Genomic DNA, 21,026 nt, shown 5'->3' with positions numbered 1-21,026 from the left:
CACAGAAACCAAACAGTAAATCAGAAAGCAAGGAACAAAAGACACCTAAGACAACCAAACAACCAATAAAATGCTAGGAATAAATCAACACCTTTCAATAACAACTCTTAATGTAAAAGGCTTAAATTCCCCAATCAAAAGACACAGACTGGCTGACTGGATCAAAAAGCAGGACCCAACTATATGCTGCCTACAAGAGACCCACTTCACCCATAAAGACTCACATAGAATAAGAGTGAAAGGATGGAAAAAGATTTACGATGCAAATAGAAAAGAAAAACGAGCGGGAGTAGCTATTCTTATATCTGACAAAATAGACTTTAAACTAAAAACCATAAAAAGAGACAATGAGGGACACTACTTAATGATAAAAGGACTGATCCATCAAGAAGACATAACAATCATAAATATGTACGCACCCAATGTTGGAGCAGCCAGATTTATAAAACAAATGCTATTAGACCTAAAGAAGGAAATAGACACTAATACCATAATAGCAGGGGACCTGAACACCCCACTGTCAATATTGGACAGATCATCTAGGCAAAGAATCAGTAGAGAAACACAAGATCTAAACAAGACTCTAGACCAATTGGAATTGGCAGATATCTACAGAACATTCCATCCAACAACCTCAGAATATTCATTCTTCTCATCAGCACATGGATCATTCTCCAGGATAGATCACATATTAGGTCACAAATCAAGTCTCAATAAATTCAAAAAAATTGGAATTATCCCATGTATCTTCTCAGACCACAATGGATTAAAACCAGAAATTAATAACAAACAAAACTCTGGAAACTATACATACACATGGAAATTAAACAGCATTCTACTTAATGACATATGGGTCCAAGAAGAAATCAAGCAGGAAATCAAAAAATTTATTGAAACTAATGAAAACAATGATACATCATACCAAAACCTGTGGGATACTGCAAAAGCAGTATTGAGGGGGAAATTTATTGCATTAAACGCTCACCTCAGAAGAATGGAAAAATGGCAAGTGAACAACCTAACACTTCACCTTAAAGAACTAGAAAAACAAGAACAATCCAAACCTAAAGTTAGCAGATGGAAAGAAATCATTAAGATCAGAGCAGAACTGAATGAAATTGAAACCCAAAAAACAATTCAAAAGATCAATGAAGCAAAAAGTTGGTTTTTTGAAAAGACAAATAAAATTGACAAACCATTAGCATGGCTAACAAAAAAAAGAAGAGAGAAGATTCAAATTACAAAAATTAGAAATGAAAAAGGCGATATTACAACTGATTCATCTGAAATACAAGGAATCATTCGAGACTACTATAAACAACTATACGCCAACAAATTTGAAAATCTGGAGGAAATGGATAAATTTCTGGACACACACAAGCTCCCAAAACTGAACCATGAAGACATAGAAAATCTCAACAGACCAATAACAATAAAGGAGATTGAAGCTGTTATCAGAAGGCTCCCAACAAAGAAAAGCCCAGGACCAGATGGATTCACAGCAGAATTTTACCAAACATTCAAAGAGAAATTGACACTGATTCTTTACAAACTATTCCAAAAGATTGAAACGGACGCAAATCTCCCAAACTCATTCTATGAAGCAAACCTCATCCTGATACCAAAACCAGGTAAAGATATAACCAAAAAAGAAAACTACAGGCCGATATCCTTGATGAATATAGATGCAAAAATCCTCACTAAAATACTAGCAAACAGAATACAGCAACACATACGTAAAATTATTCACCACAATCAAGTGGGATTCATCCCAGGGATGCAAGGTTGGTTCAACATACGCAAATCAATAAATGTGATACACCATATCAATAAGTCAAACACAAGGACCATATGATCATCTCTATAGATGCAAAAAAAGCATTTGATAAAATTCAGCACTCATTCATGACAAAGACCCTCTATAAATTAGGTATAGAGGGAAAGTATCTCAACATAATTAAAGCCATAGATGCCAAACCCACTGCCAATATCATCCTGAATGGGGAAAAGCTGAAAGCTTTTCCTTTAAGAACACGAACTAGACAACGATGCCCACTCTCACCACTCCTATTCAACACAGTGTTGGAAGTACTAGCCAGAGCAATCCGAGAAGAGAAGGAAATAAAGGGCATCCAGATTGGAAAAGAGGAAGTCAAACTGTCCCTGTTTGCAGATGACATGATCCTATATATCGAACAGCCGAAAACCTCTACAAAAAAACTGTTGGAATTGATAAATGATCTCAGTATAGTAGCAGGATACAAAATCAACACACAAAAATCAGTAGCATTTCTTTTCTCCAATAGTGAACATGCAGAATGAGAAATCAAGAAAGCCTGCCCATTTACAATAGCCACCAAAAAAATAAAATACTTAGGAATTGAGTTAACCAAGGAGGTGAAAAATCTCTATAATGAGAACTACAAACCACTGCTGAGAGAAATTAGAGAGGATACAAGAAGATGGAAAGATATCCCATGCTCTTGGATTGGAAGAATCAACCTAGTGAAAATGTCCATACTACCCAAAGTGATAGACCAATTCAATTCAATCCCCATCAAAATTCCAGACATTTTTCTCAGAAATGGAAATAACTATCCAGCATTTATATGGAATAAAAAAAGACCACAGGTAGCCAAAGCAATGCTGAGCAAAAAAAATAAAGCTGGAGGCATAACACTACCTGACTTTAAGCTATACTACAAAGCTATAATAACCAAAACAGTATGGTACTGGCATAAAAACAGACACACTGACCAATGGAATAGAATAGAGAATCCAGAAATCAACCCACACACTTACTGCCATCTGATCTTTAACAAAGGCACCAAGCCTATTCACTGAGGAAGGGACTGCCTCTTCAGGAAATGGTGCTTGGATAACTGGATATCCATATGCAGGAGAATGAAACTAGACCCATACCTCTCACCATGTACTAAAATCAACTCAAAATGGATTACGGATTTAAATATACACCTTGAAACAATTAAACTTCTTAAAGAAAACATAGGAGAAACACTTCAGGAAATAGGACTGGACACAGACTTCATGAAAGTGACCCCAAAAGCACGGGCAACCAAAGGAAAAATAAACAAATGGGATTATATCAAACTAAAAAGCTTCTGAACAGCAAAAGAAACAATTGACAGAGTTAAAAGACAACCAACAGAGTGGGAGAAAATATTTGCAAAATATACATCTGACAAAGGATTAATATCCAGAATATATAAGGAACTAAAACAACTTTACAAGAAATAAACAAGCAACCCAATTAAAAACTGGGCAAAGAGCTAAGTAGGCATTTCTCTAAGGAAGATATACAAATGGCCAACAGACATATGAAAAAATGCTCAACATCACTCAGCATCCGGGAAATGCAAATCAAAACCACACTGAGATACCATCTCACCCCAGTTAGGATGGCTTAAATCCAAAAGACTCTGAACGATAAATGCTGGCGAGGTTGCAGAGAAAAATGAACTCTCATACATTGTTGGTGGGACTGCAAAATGGTGCAGCCTCTATGGAAAATGGTATGGAGGTTCCTCAAACAATTGCAGATAGATCTGCCATATGACCCAGCTATCCCACTGTTGGGAATATACCCAGAGGAATGGAAATCATCAAGTCGAAGGTATACCTGTTCCCCAATGTTCATCGCAGCACTCTTTACAATAGCCAAGAGTTGGATCCAGCCCAAATGTCCATCATCGGATGAGTGGATACGGAAAATGTGGTACATCTACACAATGGAATACTGCTCAGCTATAAAAACGAATGAAATACTGCCATTTGCAACAACATGGATGGGCCTTGAGAGAATTATATTAAGCGAAACAAGTCAGGCACAGAAAGAGAAATACCACATGTTCTCACTTATTGGTGGGAGCTAAAAATTAATATATAAATTCACACACACAAAAAAAACCGGGGGGGAGCGGGGAAGAAGATATAACAACTACAATTCCTTGAAGTTGATACGACAAGCAAACAGAAAGGACATTGTTGCAGGGGTGGGAGGAGAGGGAGGAGGGAGGGAGGTTTTGGTACGGGGCAACAGTAATCAACCACAATGTATATCGACAAAATAAAATTTTTTTTTAAAAAAAAGATACTAATTGCTTATTGGTAGCATATAATTGCAGAGTCAGGAATGATGGTGATGCCTAACCACCAGATTATCCACATGGTGGCTGAGATGCAGATGCCTTTGCTTTCTGACAGTTCAATGTACACAAACTTTGTTTCATGCACAAAATTATTAAAAATACTATATCAAGTTACAAAAAAAATTGAAATCATTTCAAGTATCTTTTCAGGCCACAATGGATTAAAAGTACAAATCAATAACAAGCAAAACTCAGGAAAATATACAAATACATGGTAATTAAACAATGTGCTCCTAAATAACCGATGGGTTCAGGGGTAAATTAAACAGGAAATCAAAAAATTATTGAAACTAATGAAAATAAAGGCACATCATACTGAAACCTGTGGGATACTACAAAAGCAGTACTAAGAGGGAATTATATTGCAATAAATGCTTACATCAAAAGAATAGAAAGATTTCAAATACACAATCTAATGCTATACTTCAAAGAACTAGAAAAACAAGAAAAAATCCCATCCCAAATTTAGTAGATGATAAGAAATAAATAAAATCAGAGCAGAACTAAGGGAAATAGAGTCCACAAAAATGATACAAAAGGTTAGTGAAACAAAATGTTAGTCTTTTGAGAAGACATACAAACAGACAAGCCATTAACTAGGCTGAGTAAGGAAAAGAATAAAGGAGGTCCAAATAACATAAATCAGGAATAAAAAAGAAAACACAGGGGAAACACTCCAGGAAGTAGGAATGGGTACAGACTTCATGAATAGGACCCCAAAAGCACAGGCAACTAAAGGAAAAATAAACAAATGGGATTATATCAAACTAAAAAGCATCTGCACAGCAAAAGAAACAATCCATAGAGTAAAAAGACAACCAACACAGTGGGAGAAAATATTTGCCAACTATACATCTGACAAATAGGAGCCCGGATAGCTCAGTCAGTAGAGCATCAGACTTGTATACATCTGACAAAGGATTAATATCCAGAATATACAAGGAACTCAAACAACTCTCCAGCAAAAAAGCAAATAACCCAATTCAAAAATGGGCAAAGGAGCTGAATAGGCATTTCTCAAAGGAAGACATACAAATGGCCAACAGACACATGAAAAACTGCTCAACCTCACTCAGCATCCGGGAAATGCAAATCAAGACCACTTTGAGATACCATCCCACTCCAGTTAGGATGGCTAACATCCAAAAGACTGCAAATGATAAGTGCTGGGGAGGTTGCAGAGAAAAAGGAACTCTCATACACTGTTGGTGGGGCTGCAAAATGGTGCATCCTTTGTGAAAAATGGTATGGAGGATCCTCAAACAATTACAGATAGATCTACCATATGACCCAGTGATTCCACTGTTGGGAATATACCCAGAGGAATGGAAATCATCATTCCAAAGGGATACCTGTACTCCAATGTTTGTTGCAGCTCTATTTACAATAGCCAAGAGCTGGAACCAGCCCAGATGTCCCTCATCCGATGAGTGGATAAGGAGACTGTGGTATATCTACCCAATGGGATACTACTCTGCTATAAAAAAGAGTGAAATACTACCATTCATAACAACATGGATGGACTTAGAGAAAATTATATTAAGTGAAACAAGTCAGGCACAGAAAGAGAAATACCACATGTTCTCACTTATTTGTGAGAGCTATAAATAAATAAATAAACACACAAATAAATAAAGGGGGAGGAACAAGACAGAATAACCACAAAAGTTCCTTGAACAATTTAAGTCAAGTGAACAGATATGATGGCGGGGGGGCAAGAGGATCATGTAAAGGGGCATGAAAATCAACTACAATGTATATTGAGAAGTAAATTTTTTTTAGAAAAAAGCAAAAATAAATTAATAAATCAGGTGATTATCCCAATAGACTTAGAAAAAGTGTTTGACAAAATTCAACATTGCTTCCTGATAACAAATTAGGTATACAATGAAAGTAACTCAACACAATAGAAGCCATATATGACAAACCCACTGCCAATATTATCCTGAATTGGAACAAGACAAGGATGCCTACTCTCACCACACCTATTTAACATAGTAGTGGAAGCATTGGCCAGAGCAATAAGGCAAGAGAAAAAAACTAAGGGCATCCAGATTGGAAAAGATGAAGTCAAACTGTTCCTGTTTGCAGATGACATGATCCTATATATAGAAAAACCTAAAGACTCTACCAAAAAATTATTAGACCTAATAAATGATTTCAGTAGTATTGCAGGATACAAAATCAACATGTAAAAATCATTAGTGTTTTTATACTCAAATAATGAACTAGCAGGAAAAAATAAAGAAAGCAAGCCCCTTACAACAGTCTCCAAAATAATAAAATACCTAGAAATCAATTTAACCAAGGAGGTGAGAGATCTCTACAATAAGAACTACAAATCACTGCTGAAATAAATTAAAGAGGACACAAAAAGATGGAAAGACATTTCATGCTTTGGATTGGAAGAACTAACATTGTGAAAATGACCACACTACCCAAAGTGATCTACAGATTCAATGGAATCCCTTTCAAAATACCAATGACATCCTTCACAGAAATAGAAGAAAAGGCAATTCTAACATTCATATGGAACAACAAAAGACCCTGAATAGCCAAAGAAATCCCAAGCAAAAATAAATAAATAAAACTGGAGGCATTACACATCACACTACCTGACTTCAAATCATACTAGAAATCTATGGTTACCAAAACAGCATGGTACTAGCATAAAAACAGACATTCAGACTAATGGAACAGAATAGAGAACCCAGATATCAACCCATGCACTTACAGCCAAATGAATTTGACAAGGGCAACAGGAGCATACAGTGGGGAAAAGACTGCCTCTTCAATAAGTGGTGATGGGAAAACTGGACATCCATATGTAGAAGAATGAAACTAGAGCCATACCTCTCACCATATACCAAAATCAATTCAAAATGGGTTAAAAACTTATAAGACCCAAAACTATAAAACTCCTGAAAGAAAACATAGGGGAAACACATTGGGAAGTAGGACTGGGGAAGGACTTTATGAACAAGACCCCAAAACACAGGCAACAGAAGAAAACATAAACAAATGGGATTATATCAAACTAAAAAGCTTCTTCACAGTAAAAGAAACAGTTAACAGAGCAAAAAGACAACCTACTGAAAGGGAAAAAAATTCACAAACTATGCATCCAACAAAGAATTAATATCAAGAATATACAAGGAACTCAAAAAACTTAACAGTGAAAAAACAGGTAACCCAATTAAAAAATGGGCAATGGATCTGAATAGGCATTTCTCAGAGGAAGATATACAAATGGCCAACCAACACATAAAAAAATGTTCAACATCACTAGTCATCAGGGAAATGCAAATCAAAACCACATTAAGGTATTATCTCACCCCATTTAGACTGGCCAGTATCCAAAAGGCCACGAATAACAAATGCTGATGAGGATATAGAGAAAGGGGGACCCTCTTAACACTGTTGGTGGGACTGTAAATCAGTGCAGCCATTACGGAAAACAGTATGAAGTTTCCTTAAACAACTGAAGATAGAGCTGCCATATGATCTAGCAATCCCCCTGCTGGGTATATACCCAAAGGAATGGAAATCATCATGTCAAAGGGATACCTGAACACCCATGTTTATCACAGCTCTATTTGCAATAGCTAAGAGTTGGGACCAACCTAAATTTCCATCAGCAGATGACTTGATAAAGAAAATATGGTTTTATATACATAATTGAATACTACTCTGCCACAAAACGGAATGAAATTGATATTTGACAAAGGCAGCAAAAACATACATTGGGGAAAAGACTGCCTTTTCAAAAAGCGGTGCTAAGAAAATTGGATATTGATAGACAGAAGAATGAAACTAGATCAGCTCCTGTCAACATATACCAAAATCAACTCAAAATGGATTAAAGACTTAAGACCTGAAACTGTAAAACTACTAAGGGAAAATAAGGGAGGAACACTTCAGGAACCATGGCTGGGCACAGACTTTATGAACAAGGCCCCACAAGCACAAGCAACAAAAGAAAAAATAAATAAATAAATTATGCCAAACTAAAAAGCTGCACAGAAAAGAAAACAATCAACAGAGTGAAATGACAACCTACAGAATGGAAGAAAATATTTGCAAACTATACATCTGACAAGAGATTAATATCCAGAATATACAAGGAACTCAAGCAACTACCCATTAAAAAAACAAATAACTCAATTTCAAAATGGGCAAAGGAGCTGAAGAGACATTTTTCAAAGGAAGACATACAAATGGCCAACGGGAGCTTTAAAAAATGCTCAACATTGCTAATCATCAGGGAAAGGCAAATTAAAACCACATTGAGGTATCACCTCACCCCACTTAGACTGGCTATAATCAAGAAGGTAGAGACTAACAAATGCTGGTGAGGATTTGGAGAGAAGAGAATGTTCCTACAGTATTGGTAGGACTGGAAATAGTACAAACACTATGGAAAACAGTATGGAGGTTTCTCAGACAACTACAGATAGAGCTACCATATGATCCAGCAATCCCACTTCTAGGTATATACCCAAAGGAATGGAAATTATCATGTTGAAGGGAAACCTGCACTCCCATGTTCATCACAGCTCTATTTACAATAGCCAAATTATGGAAGCAACCTAAGTGTCCATTGACAGATGACTGGATAAGGAAATGTGGGATATATATACACCATGGAATACTACTCAGCCATAAAAAAAGAGTGAAATTCTGATGGGGAGCAATAATCAGCCACAATTTATATCGACAAAATAAAATTTAAATAAATAAATAATATTTTTTTTAAAAAAAAAGAGTGAAATTCTGCCATTCACAGCAACATGGATGAGCTTCGAAAAAGTTATCTTAAGTGCAATAAGCCAGGCACAGAGGGAAAAATCCCACATGTCCTCACTCATAGTGGGAACTAAGAGAGAGAAAAGGAGAGCAAGAAGGACCACACTGGTGCATTGAACTTGCAGAGGGAGAGAGCATACCTAGGGTTGTGGGGTGGGGTGAGGAAGGTGGGGAGGAGGAAGGAGGTTGGGGACTAATTGGGTGTGGGACACGGGGAATAATTACAATTAGTGGTAATGGGCATGCTGATAGTATTGATCTGGCCATCGCATCTTGGGCACAGGTGGTGATGGTCAGCTTCACACCCCATGAATATGCACAGTTAATAAAAAATAAATAAATAAAATAAAAGAGCAACTCACTAAACCATTAAAATTAAAAACTTTTGCTCATCAAAAGATACAATTATGAGAGAAAAAATAGCAATGAAATTCTGCCATACAGAGCTATGGAAAAAATTATGTTAAGTAAAATATGCCAGGCATAGAAAGAGAAATACTGCATGTCCTCACTCACTAGTGGGAGCTGAAAGAAAACCAAAAAACAAAAAACGAAAGAAAGAAAGATATAACAATCACAATAATTCTTTGAACTTTCAAAAGGAGAGAACAAAATTGAGGCCACCAGAGGTGGGAAAGGGGGAGAGGGAGTTAGGGAGAAATTGGTAGAGGGCCACAAAAAATGTTTAGATTGTGTAATGATAAAACAAAATAAAGAAATAAATAAAACAAAATAGGATTAATATTTACCAATTCTCATTAAAATGGAAACAGGAATATTTGGTGTAGTGACACTAACATTTATTTATCGGAGATAGTGCATGCGCGCATCTAACCCAGGGATGGAGTTGTGATGGAGAAGGTGGTGGTGTGAGGCTTGCAGATCCATGATAACTTGACCCGTGCATGCGATGGAGAAGGTGCTGTTGAAAATACAGCTCTAACTCTGAGCTCCCTGGGGTAATAGACTCCCCTGGGTTTTTTAGGCAAGTACATAAAAATCTCTGCTAATTCCAATGCTCAGAGTCCTCCTGTGATTCATCTCATTCGAGGCTATGAAAACTGCAAAGCAGGTGAGCAAGTTATGTATTGATGTGGGGTGAACTTTTAGGAGGAAAAGGAAAGTTTCCCACCCAGACTAGAGGGCTGGGAGTCCTAAGGGAGGTGTCTGAGAATGCTAGGACCTTCGTCTGGAGTCAAGGAGGCAGAGTGAAGAAGACTGGAGTCACAAACATGGCTGACCCTAGTACAATGGACACTGGTGTCTGAGAGGGGAGAACGAGGGACTGGGGAAGCCTTTCCAAAGCTCGAGTGAGCCAAGGACCTCTGAGTGCCTCATCTTTACTCTCATCCACCATGTCATTCTTTTCCATGCTAGGTTCTGGAAACACACAGAAGAAAAACAAGTTTCAGAACTCACCAAGTCACAATACATGAACTAGGAATGACATGGTGAATGTGTGGAAGATGGTGAGTAGGCCTTGAATAGGACCGGTTCTCCTAACAGCACAAAGCAGAGAGATGGAGGCAACTTCTCTTGAATGATGAAGTTACCTGGATCGCAACACCCTTCATGAGGAAACTTTGATGAGACATTTGATGCGTTTTTCAGGATGACCCTAAGTTAGATCAGCAGCCGTGGTAGTTCAGGCAACTTCTCCCATAGACCAACCCCCCTTCTCCACGCTCCCTGACATCTTCTGTCTGCATTCCAAAAGAAAATTCCTCTTTGTTATCCATAAAGCATTAATCATTCATTGACATCTGGAAGCTTGTCTTCATCCACTTCCTCTATTTCTATGCTCAAGAATTATTTTTGCTTTACCTGCATCTCCTTTTCCTGATATTTCTCCTCAGGAATGTGGTACATATAGTTGGCCCTCATCCCTCTCTGCCATTTTCATATCTGTGTTAATTTCTTCCACCTCCTCCAGGAGGATGTCTTTCCTCAGAAGAGCATAGATTCTCACAGTGTCTGTGTGGCCATAGACTGACCTTCTGGTAGTTGGTGTCCACAGCAGGAATATCCACACTCTTGAGCAACAGTTCCCATCCAAAAACCCATGTTCCAGCATAAGCCTCTCCCAGCTCTCCTGTTACATGATTTTATCATCCATACTGTTTCGGCCGTTACTCAGAGGGATGGATAGTGAGATAAAAGGTGCTCAGTTTCCCTGGTTTCAAGTTTCAGGCCTTTCCCCTAGGACTCAAGCCCCTCCTCCAAGTCCTGAGCTACTGTCGCTTGTTGCACCTATTTTCAGCACCAGCACGTGGAGATTGAGACCACAGGAGGCAGACTTATATAATTCCAGTCGATGAGCATGTTCGGAAGAAAAAAGTTTATTCTATAAATGACCTTCTACTGGAGGTGCCAGAGAGCACCTAGCAAATTTTAAGTAATTTTCGGTGCATATGTTTGAATTTGACCAATGAGCATGCTCCAAAGAGATCAACTGAGCATGTGCTAGGCTATTTTACATAACCTGTTACATAACTGGGAATCACTGAATATTCATTAGATAGCATGAATATGTATAGATAGCCACACGATAAAGGTAGAATCCAGGAAGAAGGTGGGGCTGCTGCTCACTCTCTCTAGAACCAGCCTTCACTCAGCCTGTGAAGTGTGTATTTCTTTATTTTTGTTTTAAACCTGCTGTTAGTGGGCTGCTGTTCACTCTCTTGAGCCAGCCTGTGTTTGCAAAGTTTGTATTTCTTACTTTTGTATTAAACTTGCTGCAACCGTTGCTCACACTGTAGAGCCAGCCCACACTTTCCCAGTGAAGTGTGTCTTTTTCTATCCTTTACATTAAACCTGTTTCACTTTCTACTCCAACTCTGTTCTTGAATTCTTTCCTGTGGAGGAGTCAAAAATTCTTTCCTGTGTAGAGGATGGGGCAGGTTCAGGTCGGCTGTCCGACCACCCCAGACCCTCTCCTCCAGTAACAATAGGAATGGAATAAATTTCCTCCTTCAAATATCAAACTTAAGAAAAAAGGAAGACTTGAACCTGAAGGAGACGGTACTAATAATTATGTATACTTGCTACACAATAGGTCCTGCGAAGCTAGCAGCATTTTATCTGTGCTTCATCATCCCTTGAATCCTCAAACTTCTCATTACCTCTAAATTTCTCCCTACCTGAATTCTACACCAAGCTCGCCTCCTGAGAATGGGAACGAAACTATCAAGTTTAACACCAAGCCCAAGGTGTGGGAGAGAGCAGGACTTAGAGCAGAATTTCTCGACTCTGCACATTGGCACTGTTGACTTTTGGGGCCAGATGATTCTTTGTTGTCGGAGTTGCCCTGTACATTATAGGATGTTTAGAAGCACTCCTGGCCTCTACCCACTAGATGCCAGTAGCCACCACTCCTCAGATGCGACAACCAAAATGTCTCCAAGCATTGCTAAATGTCCTCTCGGGAGCAAAAATGCGCTCAATTGAAAACCACTGACCTAGGTTTGGCCTTAAGAGTGAAAAGCATTTATTTCACATAAAATGTTACTTGTGTCTCCATGGGAATAATGAGCCCTCTGGCTACTTAATCACCTGGTTTTCTTCTAGATTATCTAAATCTGAGTCAGTTTGATTTATTTTTCTTTATCAGCATTTAGTCTGGGTCCACTTGCCCCTTTTCTTTGTTAGCACCTGAGCCTCTCTCTCTGTGTAGTACTTTGGAAAGGAGAACCTTTTCCCAATTTCTCATCCTTCAGATTCCCTGGTTTTTATGGCTTTACTGGAATCTTAGTACTGGTAACTAAAGAAACATAGAAAAGGGTACAAAATATCAGAAACTGCTGAAATTTCCATTGCTAATTATTTCAAAACCCTATGGCATTAAATATGCTCCACATACAGGGGATGGGGCACAGCAACCTGCTCAGGGGCTGTCTGCTACCTCTTACCCCCAGCTACAAGGCCTTGTCAGTTTTCCTCAGTTCTGTATGGTCTCTTGCCCCTTGACTCATTTCACAGATCAGAAAATGATGTATTCTACAGTTAGAGAGTTGTCAAATCCAAGCTCTCTTCCTTACCAGCTCTGCCAAGTTCAACAAGCCTCAACTTCTTATTCTGAAAAATTGGAGATGATAATATCTACTTCCCTGGGTTATTACAAGTAATAGACAAGGTACTATAAGTAATGTTTTTGTATCAGTGCGTGACATAAAATAAGTAATTTAAAAGGTTTGTGTGTTAATCCTATTTGTCTGTAAAAATATTATGTCAATTCACTGTTTTATTCTAGTTAGGAAAACACTACACTTCCCTTTTAGATACTTCTCCCTTCTGATCAATTCTCCAACAACTTCCAGATAAATATACCTCCTGCTCTCCAACTTAAAAACCCATGGTGGTTGACCATCTTCTCTCAGAACAGCATCTACGATCCTTAATTTGTAACCAGAGCCAATACACTTTTGTTTCTATCTTTCTCCCACTGAATATATGATCACACAACCACACAGGACTACAAACTGTTTTAAATGCATTAAATATTTATATGACAACAGTCCTTCCATAAAATCCCAAACCACTTCACCCCATTCCCCACCTAATTCATTTCCATTTAATGACATTCTATAGCCATATAGACTGAATTACTTTTCCATTGTGTTTCCAGAGCAGTTTTTTGTACCACAATGTGTTCACTTAGCACATTATTTTAGTTAACTGTATAAACATCTATCTTGTCTGTAATATTGTTCCCTCATTGAAGCAACAGATATCTTACTTGTCATTTTATCCTGTATAGTTCCTTACACACCAGCTATGCAAAATAAACAGGAAAGTGCCATAAGCCTCTGGTGATCAAAAAAAATCTTAGACTACAATATGAAATTTTGACTCTTTCCGCAAATAAGAAGTGAGGTCTCAGGTCATCTGCTTCCGGTATGGTTATCTCAAACCACACTGGTGTTAGCCACACAGTCTTCCGCTTGCTGGGCATCCCTGGCCTAGAAGACCAACACATGTGGATTTCCATCCCATTCTTCATGTCCTATGTCATTTCTCTGCTTGGGAACAGCCTGCTCATCTTCATTATTTTCACATCACGTAGCCTCCGTGAACCCATGTACCTCTTCCTCTGCATGCTGGCTGGAGCAGATGTTGCACTCTCCACATCCACAGTACCACAGGCCTTGGCCATCTTCTGGTCCCATGCTGGGGAGATCTCCCTGGATCGCTGCATCGCTCAACTCTTCTTCATCCATTCTACCTTCATCTGTGAGTCGGGGATCTTGCTGGTGATGGCATTTGACCGCTACATTGCTATATGCTACCCACTGAGATACACCACTATTTTCACAAATGCTCTGATTGGGAAAATTGGAGTGACTATCTTTCTCAGAAGTTATGGTACAATATTCCCCATAATATTTCTTCTGAAAAGACTGACTTTTTGTAGAAATAACATTCTTCCACACACTGTTTGTGAGGACATGGGATTGGCCAAATTTTCCTGTGATGACATCCAAATAAACATCTGGTATGGTTTTTTTGTGTTAATGTCAACAGTAACTTTAGATGTAATGCTAATTTTTATTTCTTATGTGCTGATTCTCCGTGCTGTCTTCCGCATCCCTTCCCAAGATGCTCACCATAAAGCTGTCAGTACTTGTGGCTCCCATGTCTGTGTCATCATTCTCTTTTATGGGCCTGGGATCCTCACAACCCTTACTCAGCGGTTTGGACACCACATTGCACCCCATTTCCATGTCCTGCTGGCCAATGTCTGCATTCTGGCTCCACCTATGCTGAATCCCATCATTTATGGTGTCAAGACCAAACAGATCCGGAACCAGGTGACTCAGATCTTGCTTCCAAAAGCGATATGACTTTGGGAATGAAAAGCAAACTACTGTTTTCTCAACATTTCTAGCCATATGTGAGGTGAACTTTAGCAGCCCTAGCAGGTGAGGGACAGCTGAGACTAGATAAATATCTCAATGAGTCTACGTTTATGGAGCAAGTTCACTAGGGAAGTTTTTGGATTTGCTTCTCAAAGTCTCTGATCAATAATAAGAGATCAATTTCATTGTGGCTCAATGAGTTTTCTCATTCGAAGTCTGAGAAATAAAGCAAATCACCTTTTTAATTCACTCCTAGTCTATAACCCTAGATGGGTATTTGGAAAGAGACATACTATGGATAATTGCTGGACTATTCTTCCCTGGTTTGATGTGGCGAAGTTGTTCCCATTTCTCTTATTTACCTAAGGTATTACTCTTTGTACTATTCTCTCTGTACTCTCTATCACAAAATTTTATTTTTCACAGGCTTATTTCTATCTTTATACATTTTGTTATTTCTTCTGTTGGAAAGAAGAGAGGGAAAAACCTCTGGCACGTACATTCCCCTATAGTGTGATGTCTCTCTCTCTCTCTCTCTCTCTCTCTCTCTCTCTCTCTCTCTCTCTCTCTCTCTCCATTACAGTAAAACATTCTGAAAAAGTTTTATATACATTCAGGATTCAATATCTTTCTCCCTATTTTTTTTATCTCACTGTAGTCAGACTTTTTCCTATGCCATTGACACTGCCTGTCACAGGGACCTCTGCACTGCTGAATTCAGTGGTCAGTACTCAGTCTACATCCCACATGATTGACACCCCAATAGCATTTGACACAATCAAGCATTCTCTCATTCTTGAAAGTCCCCACTCATCTCACCTTAGCTAATATAGTAGAAATAAAACCTGTTCAAAAATCACCTACTTTTTAAATATAGAGACATTCACTGCTGATATCATTTCATTGATTGCTATGTATTTTCTACTGTGTATATGTGTGCAAGTAAATACATTTTTTAAATTAGATTATATTCCACATACTGTTCTAGAATGTACCTTTCTCGCTTAGGAAGGTAATGTGCACTTTATTTATCCCCATTCCAAAAATATAGACCTGTGCAGGTATTTTTAATGCCTCTCCATTGTATGGGTATTCAGCATAAAGATATGCCATATATAATTTAGCCAAGTATATTCTTTTTAAAAAGCATTTTCACATGTCATTGTAATTATTTATTCAATGTTCATCTCCCAGTTGAGAGCAGGCTCAGCATTCCACATATGTTGCTCCTGTGGTGTTCATTAAATCATCTGAAAGAGTCAAAATGTTTAAAACACATTTCTTTATAAATTGTAAAACTAAAAAATTTCACTTTAATTGGAGATAATGAAATGCATAAAGGAGTTAGATTTATTACTTTTATTAGTGTGGTATACCATGTTTACTGGGTGGCTCTTATATATTTTTACATATATGAAACTTTTTTCACATGAATTTACAATGTAAGTTTTTATTACATTTTAACGGAATTTTTGGCTGTAAAATAAACCAACTTATGGAAGAATCATAATTTATCCATCCATTTCATTATTATTAACATGTAGTATATTTCAGATTTTTCAGTTGTCCAGGAAAATAGTGTTTATGAAACATTTCCCCATTTTGCCTGTCCATTAATTTTAGCTGTACATGAGGCTTTAAATATTATGTGCTCCAATGACTAGTCTTTTCCACTGTTCCCTTTATGATCCTCAGAAGTGTTTCAAAATCAAACAAGAATTATATTAGTTTAATTTTTCTCCTACCTAACCTAGTATTTGAATTATTATAGTCAATATTTTTTAAATATCCATTGATATAAAAATACAAAATAACAGAGCAGCATTCAATGACTGATAATCACACCATTAAACAAAATAGTTTATAGTTACAAAATATTATTTACACATATTATAAACTGTGCAAGCATTTTATGCCTTACTTTTTTTTTACTTAATGTTATATAACAATTATTTTCCTTTGGTATCAAGAACATTACATAATTATTAAGGTTAATAAGTGCAAAAAATACTATTATGTGGGTATGTTGTGTCTTAGTCTAGTGAATTCTTGTTCAATATTTACTTCCAAGTAATTGACAGTATAAAGAAAATTTTCATGAACATAAACATTAATAAATATTTGCTATATTTTGTGTTTTTGTGGTACACTATAAGAAAGATTCTTTTATATATATATATATCCTTAGTATGATATAGTTCAAGAATAAAAAGAAATGTACAGAAATTTGAACTCTATTTAGTAGTTTTATGGGGGTGGTATTTTATTTTTTTATTTTAAAATTTAATTTTACATATTTGTGGGACAGAGTATGTTGTTTGAATACATGCATATATTGTACGATGTTTCACTTAGGATAGAGGGCACATCCATCACCTAAACATTTATCTTTTTTTTGTGGTGATCATGGTGAAGATCCCCTTTTCTAGAAAGACTCTTGAAAAACTTTACTGTATATATGTGTGATTGAGTCCCAGCCAGGTTGAATATATGTTTTTGTGTGTCAAGATTTTTCTTGTTGTTTTTTGTTTGCTTGCTTTAGTTTTTTTTTTTTAATTGAGAAATAAAAATGTGTATATTTATTGTGTACAACATAATGTTCTGAAACTTCCTGTAATGACATCTGAGTAAATAGCTGGTACAGGTTTTTTTATACTAATATCAACCTTGGTCTTAGATGTGCTAATTTTTGTTTCCTACGTGCTGATTCTCCATGTTGTCTTCTGCATGCCTTCCCAAGATGCGAACCACAAAGCTCTCAGTACTTGCGGCTCTAACGTCTGCATCATCACCCTCTTCTGTGGGCCTGGGATCGTCTCAGTTTTCACTCAGCAGTTTGGATGCCGCATCACACTCCATATCCACATCCTGCTTGCCCTTATCTCTATTCTCATTCCACCAATGTTAAATCCCATCATTTATGGGATTAAAACCAAACAGATCTGGGACGTGGTGGTTCATTGGTTGTTTCCAAAGCAGAAATGACTGTAATAATGGCAACTAGCATTGCATTTTTCTCAGGAACTCTCTCGATGCCTGAGGTGAGCTTTTGCACTGGGATATGGACAGGTACAGTGGAGATACTGATGCCATGACTCTATGTCTTGATGTTTTAGAGCAATTCTATCAGGAATTTTTGGTGAATGTTTCTTCCAAAGCCTTTAAAAAGTCATTAGATATCAGTGTCTTTGGGGGATTAATTAGTTTTCTCATTCATAGAATTCAAGACTGGATTATTTCACATCTCTGCCCCTAGACTGGAGGTTAGAATGCAACGAACTGAAGACAGTGGCCTTTCCTGGATAATCACAGAGCTATTCTTAACTAGTATATCCTATGCTTTGAATGGATGCACTTGTTTTATTCCTCTCATTAGGACATTTCTGCAGCCATTCATCCCATGTCATATCTACCTTCAAATTTTTGCTTTTTAGACAAGTTATACAATTTATCTATATCTTAAAATTCGTGTATATTCAGGATTAATATAGTTTAAGCATATGTTGATAGGTAGATATATTTTACACTTTACTTCTCTCTCTTAATACACAAAACTTAGCAAAAGTTTGTTAATGCTCATGTTCATGACATTTTTATTTATATTGTCAATTGTTTGGATAAAAATATTTAGCATGAAACCAAATACAGTACACTCACATAAAAGTATACTAAGCAAGTACTGAATAAAAACACACTGACATATAAAAAGTTTTTTTTTTCTGTGTGTGTTTATTTTTTTATTGAATCATAATTTATTATACATATTTTGGAGATTCAATGTTGACATATGTTGATCAAATCATGATACTAGTATAACAATATACTAGAATGTATATTGTTACAAATTGTACTTATTATTTATACCCCTTGTCCAATCTCTCCCTATCCCCCTCTGCCTCCCCTTTCCCACGACTGATAACCCAGATTTCTTCTCTCCCTCTGAAGGAGTAATGGCTACTCTGTTGATTTGTTGCCTAGATGATCTGTCCAATGCTGAGAGGTGTGATCATGTCCCCCAATATTATCATACAGCAGATCCTGCTTTTGTCACTCTGGAATGGGCTTTGTGGAGAGAGACATCCTATTCTTTTCTTTGGTCTCTGCTGGTGACTCTCCTTGTGTCAATGCACTCCAGTGGCTAGCAGACCATCTGCATGGTGGTTGTGATGGTTAGCCACTTTCACGGCAGTCATGGTTATTGTGGTGGCTGTGGTGGGCCACACACATGGAGGTGATGTTTTTGGCATGCTCCTTGGTGCTGGTGGTGTGCCTGGTTGTGGGTATGGTAAAAAATGTTTTTTAAGGAGCATAAATTAATCACAGTACATTTATAACCTGTAATATGAAAGAGCAATGATAAATAATAATATGAGTCTATGTCTTTGGTGATGGAACTATATGATTAGTATATTTATAAGTGAAAGAAATAAATTCCAGATCCGTCAGTTAAATATGATGTAATTTTTAAATAATATATATATCCAAATATCACATCAAACTATACTAAAATTATATGAATGGTGAATATACAATTTATAAGATACAGGTGATTTTTATAAAAATTTTAGTCTGAATTGCCTGATATATATACAATGAATATGATTTACTCAAAGAAGAATAAGTGAAAGGATTTTTTTCTTTTTAAGTGGTATGAGCAAACACCAATGATTAATATTTCATTTAGTATAGGAGTGCAAGAGATGAATTATCTCAGGTTTTGATTTTCTAAAAATATTTTTATTTTGTATTCATTTCCAAAAGCATAGTTTTATTGGTAAAGAATTTTAAAGTTAAAGTTGGAGGGAATTTTTTTAGCACTTTAAAATTTTCCACCTACTGCTTTTTTGCTTCTCTCTTTTATATTAAGAATTGACTTTTCAGTTTTATTATTGCTCTTTTGAATGCAATCTGCTTTATCTATCTGGATTCTTCTAAGGCTATCTTTTGTCTTTTTATTTTTTCAGAACATTTATGATTATGTATCTACATATGGCTTCCTTTGCGTGCATCTTTGGATTTTTCTGACCATCTTGAATATATGAGTTTATATCTTTTATCATTTTTAGAAATTTTTCAGCCATAGCTCCTTGATTATTTTTTATTATTCCCCAGTTTCTCTCTTCTCTCTGGTTGGGACTAGTTATTCTTATATATATTTTGAATGTGTCTACCACAGTCTTGTGCTCATTCTTTTTTTTCCATTCTTTTTTTCTCTCTTTCCCTTCACTTTCTGTGTTATTTCTAGTTATCTGTCTTCCACTTTATTAATCCTGTCTTCTATTTTGTAAAATTGATGCTTAAACCCATCCATTGAATGCTTATTCTCAGATACTTGTAACTTTTGTTCTATACTGAACATTTTAATTTTCTTCAAGATCCTTATTCCCTGGTTATTTTGCCATACTTTCAAGTATCTTGACTATATTTTGCCCCTTTTTTTAACACTATCATTAAAATTCTATAAATCTTGCCTGGTAGCTCCAATAACTGGGTCATCTGTTGATTTTCTCTTTTCTGTTTTTGCTCTTGATCATTGATCTCGCTTCTTTTCATATCTATTAATTTTTTATTTAATGCTTTATGCTGTAATTTAAAAAACTGTAAAGCTGCAGATAACATCATCTTCTGTTAGAAGTTTTCTCCCTATTTTCTGTCAAATAGATAAGGTGAGCAACTGATCATTTCAATCCAGTGAGGAGTTGACTGAATCAAGACCAGGAACAACTTTAGTAAGACTCTATCTCTGTTATGCTCTTATTCCTAGGAAAGGGCCCACCAGAAATTTTGACTGAGAACCTGGAAGGCATTTGAATCTTCAGTCTAAAAAGTAACTGCAGGATATTCAGTTCTCTTCAGAGGTCTTTTAATTTAGCTCTTTAGACTAAATTAAAAGATGCATCTCCAAATTTGGAAAATGACATAAAGGAGAGATTAGCCATACATCCTAGATATGTGTCCCTTATCCTGGTAGGTTTTTTCCCTCAGAATCACAGAAATACAAGATATTTTATACTGCTTTTTAGATATTCTTAGATTGTTTTCCAGCATCTAGTGCAGCTCCACAATTTAGTAAATATCCTATTTTTTAAAACAGCAATAAATGTGAGGCCTTTCAAGTTTTGAATTTGCAGCCCTGTGAGGCCACTAAAAGCTCGGGTAGTTTCTCTTTTCCCCAGCAGCAGCCTTCTGCCTGGGC

General features: G+C 36.8%; 1 protein-coding gene across 1 annotated transcript; it reads left to right on the top strand.

Moving 5' to 3' along the window:
* The first annotated feature begins 13,870 nt into the window (after window positions 1–13,870).
* Window positions 13,871–14,815, top strand: LOC134376288 (olfactory receptor 52B4-like). The gene has a single exon (XM_063094885.1). It carries the CDS (start codon window positions 13,871–13,873, stop codon window positions 14,813–14,815), a length of 945 nt encoding a protein of 314 aa, XP_062950955.1.
* The last annotated feature ends 6,211 nt before the right edge of the window (window positions 14,816–21,026 follow it).

Source organism: Cynocephalus volans, chromosome 4 (genome assembly GCF_027409185.1).
Source record: "Cynocephalus volans isolate mCynVol1 chromosome 4, mCynVol1.pri, whole genome shotgun sequence".
Lineage (NCBI taxonomy): Eukaryota > Metazoa > Chordata > Mammalia > Dermoptera > Cynocephalidae > Cynocephalus > Cynocephalus volans.
This window is presented reverse-complemented; position numbering and strand designations above follow the sequence as displayed.

What these genes read in the sequence shown, in the direction of transcription:
- LOC134376288 (XM_063094885.1), top strand. Translation starts at nt 13,871, where the DNA reads ATGGTTATCTCAAACCACACTGGTGTTAGCCACACAGTCTTCCGCTTG.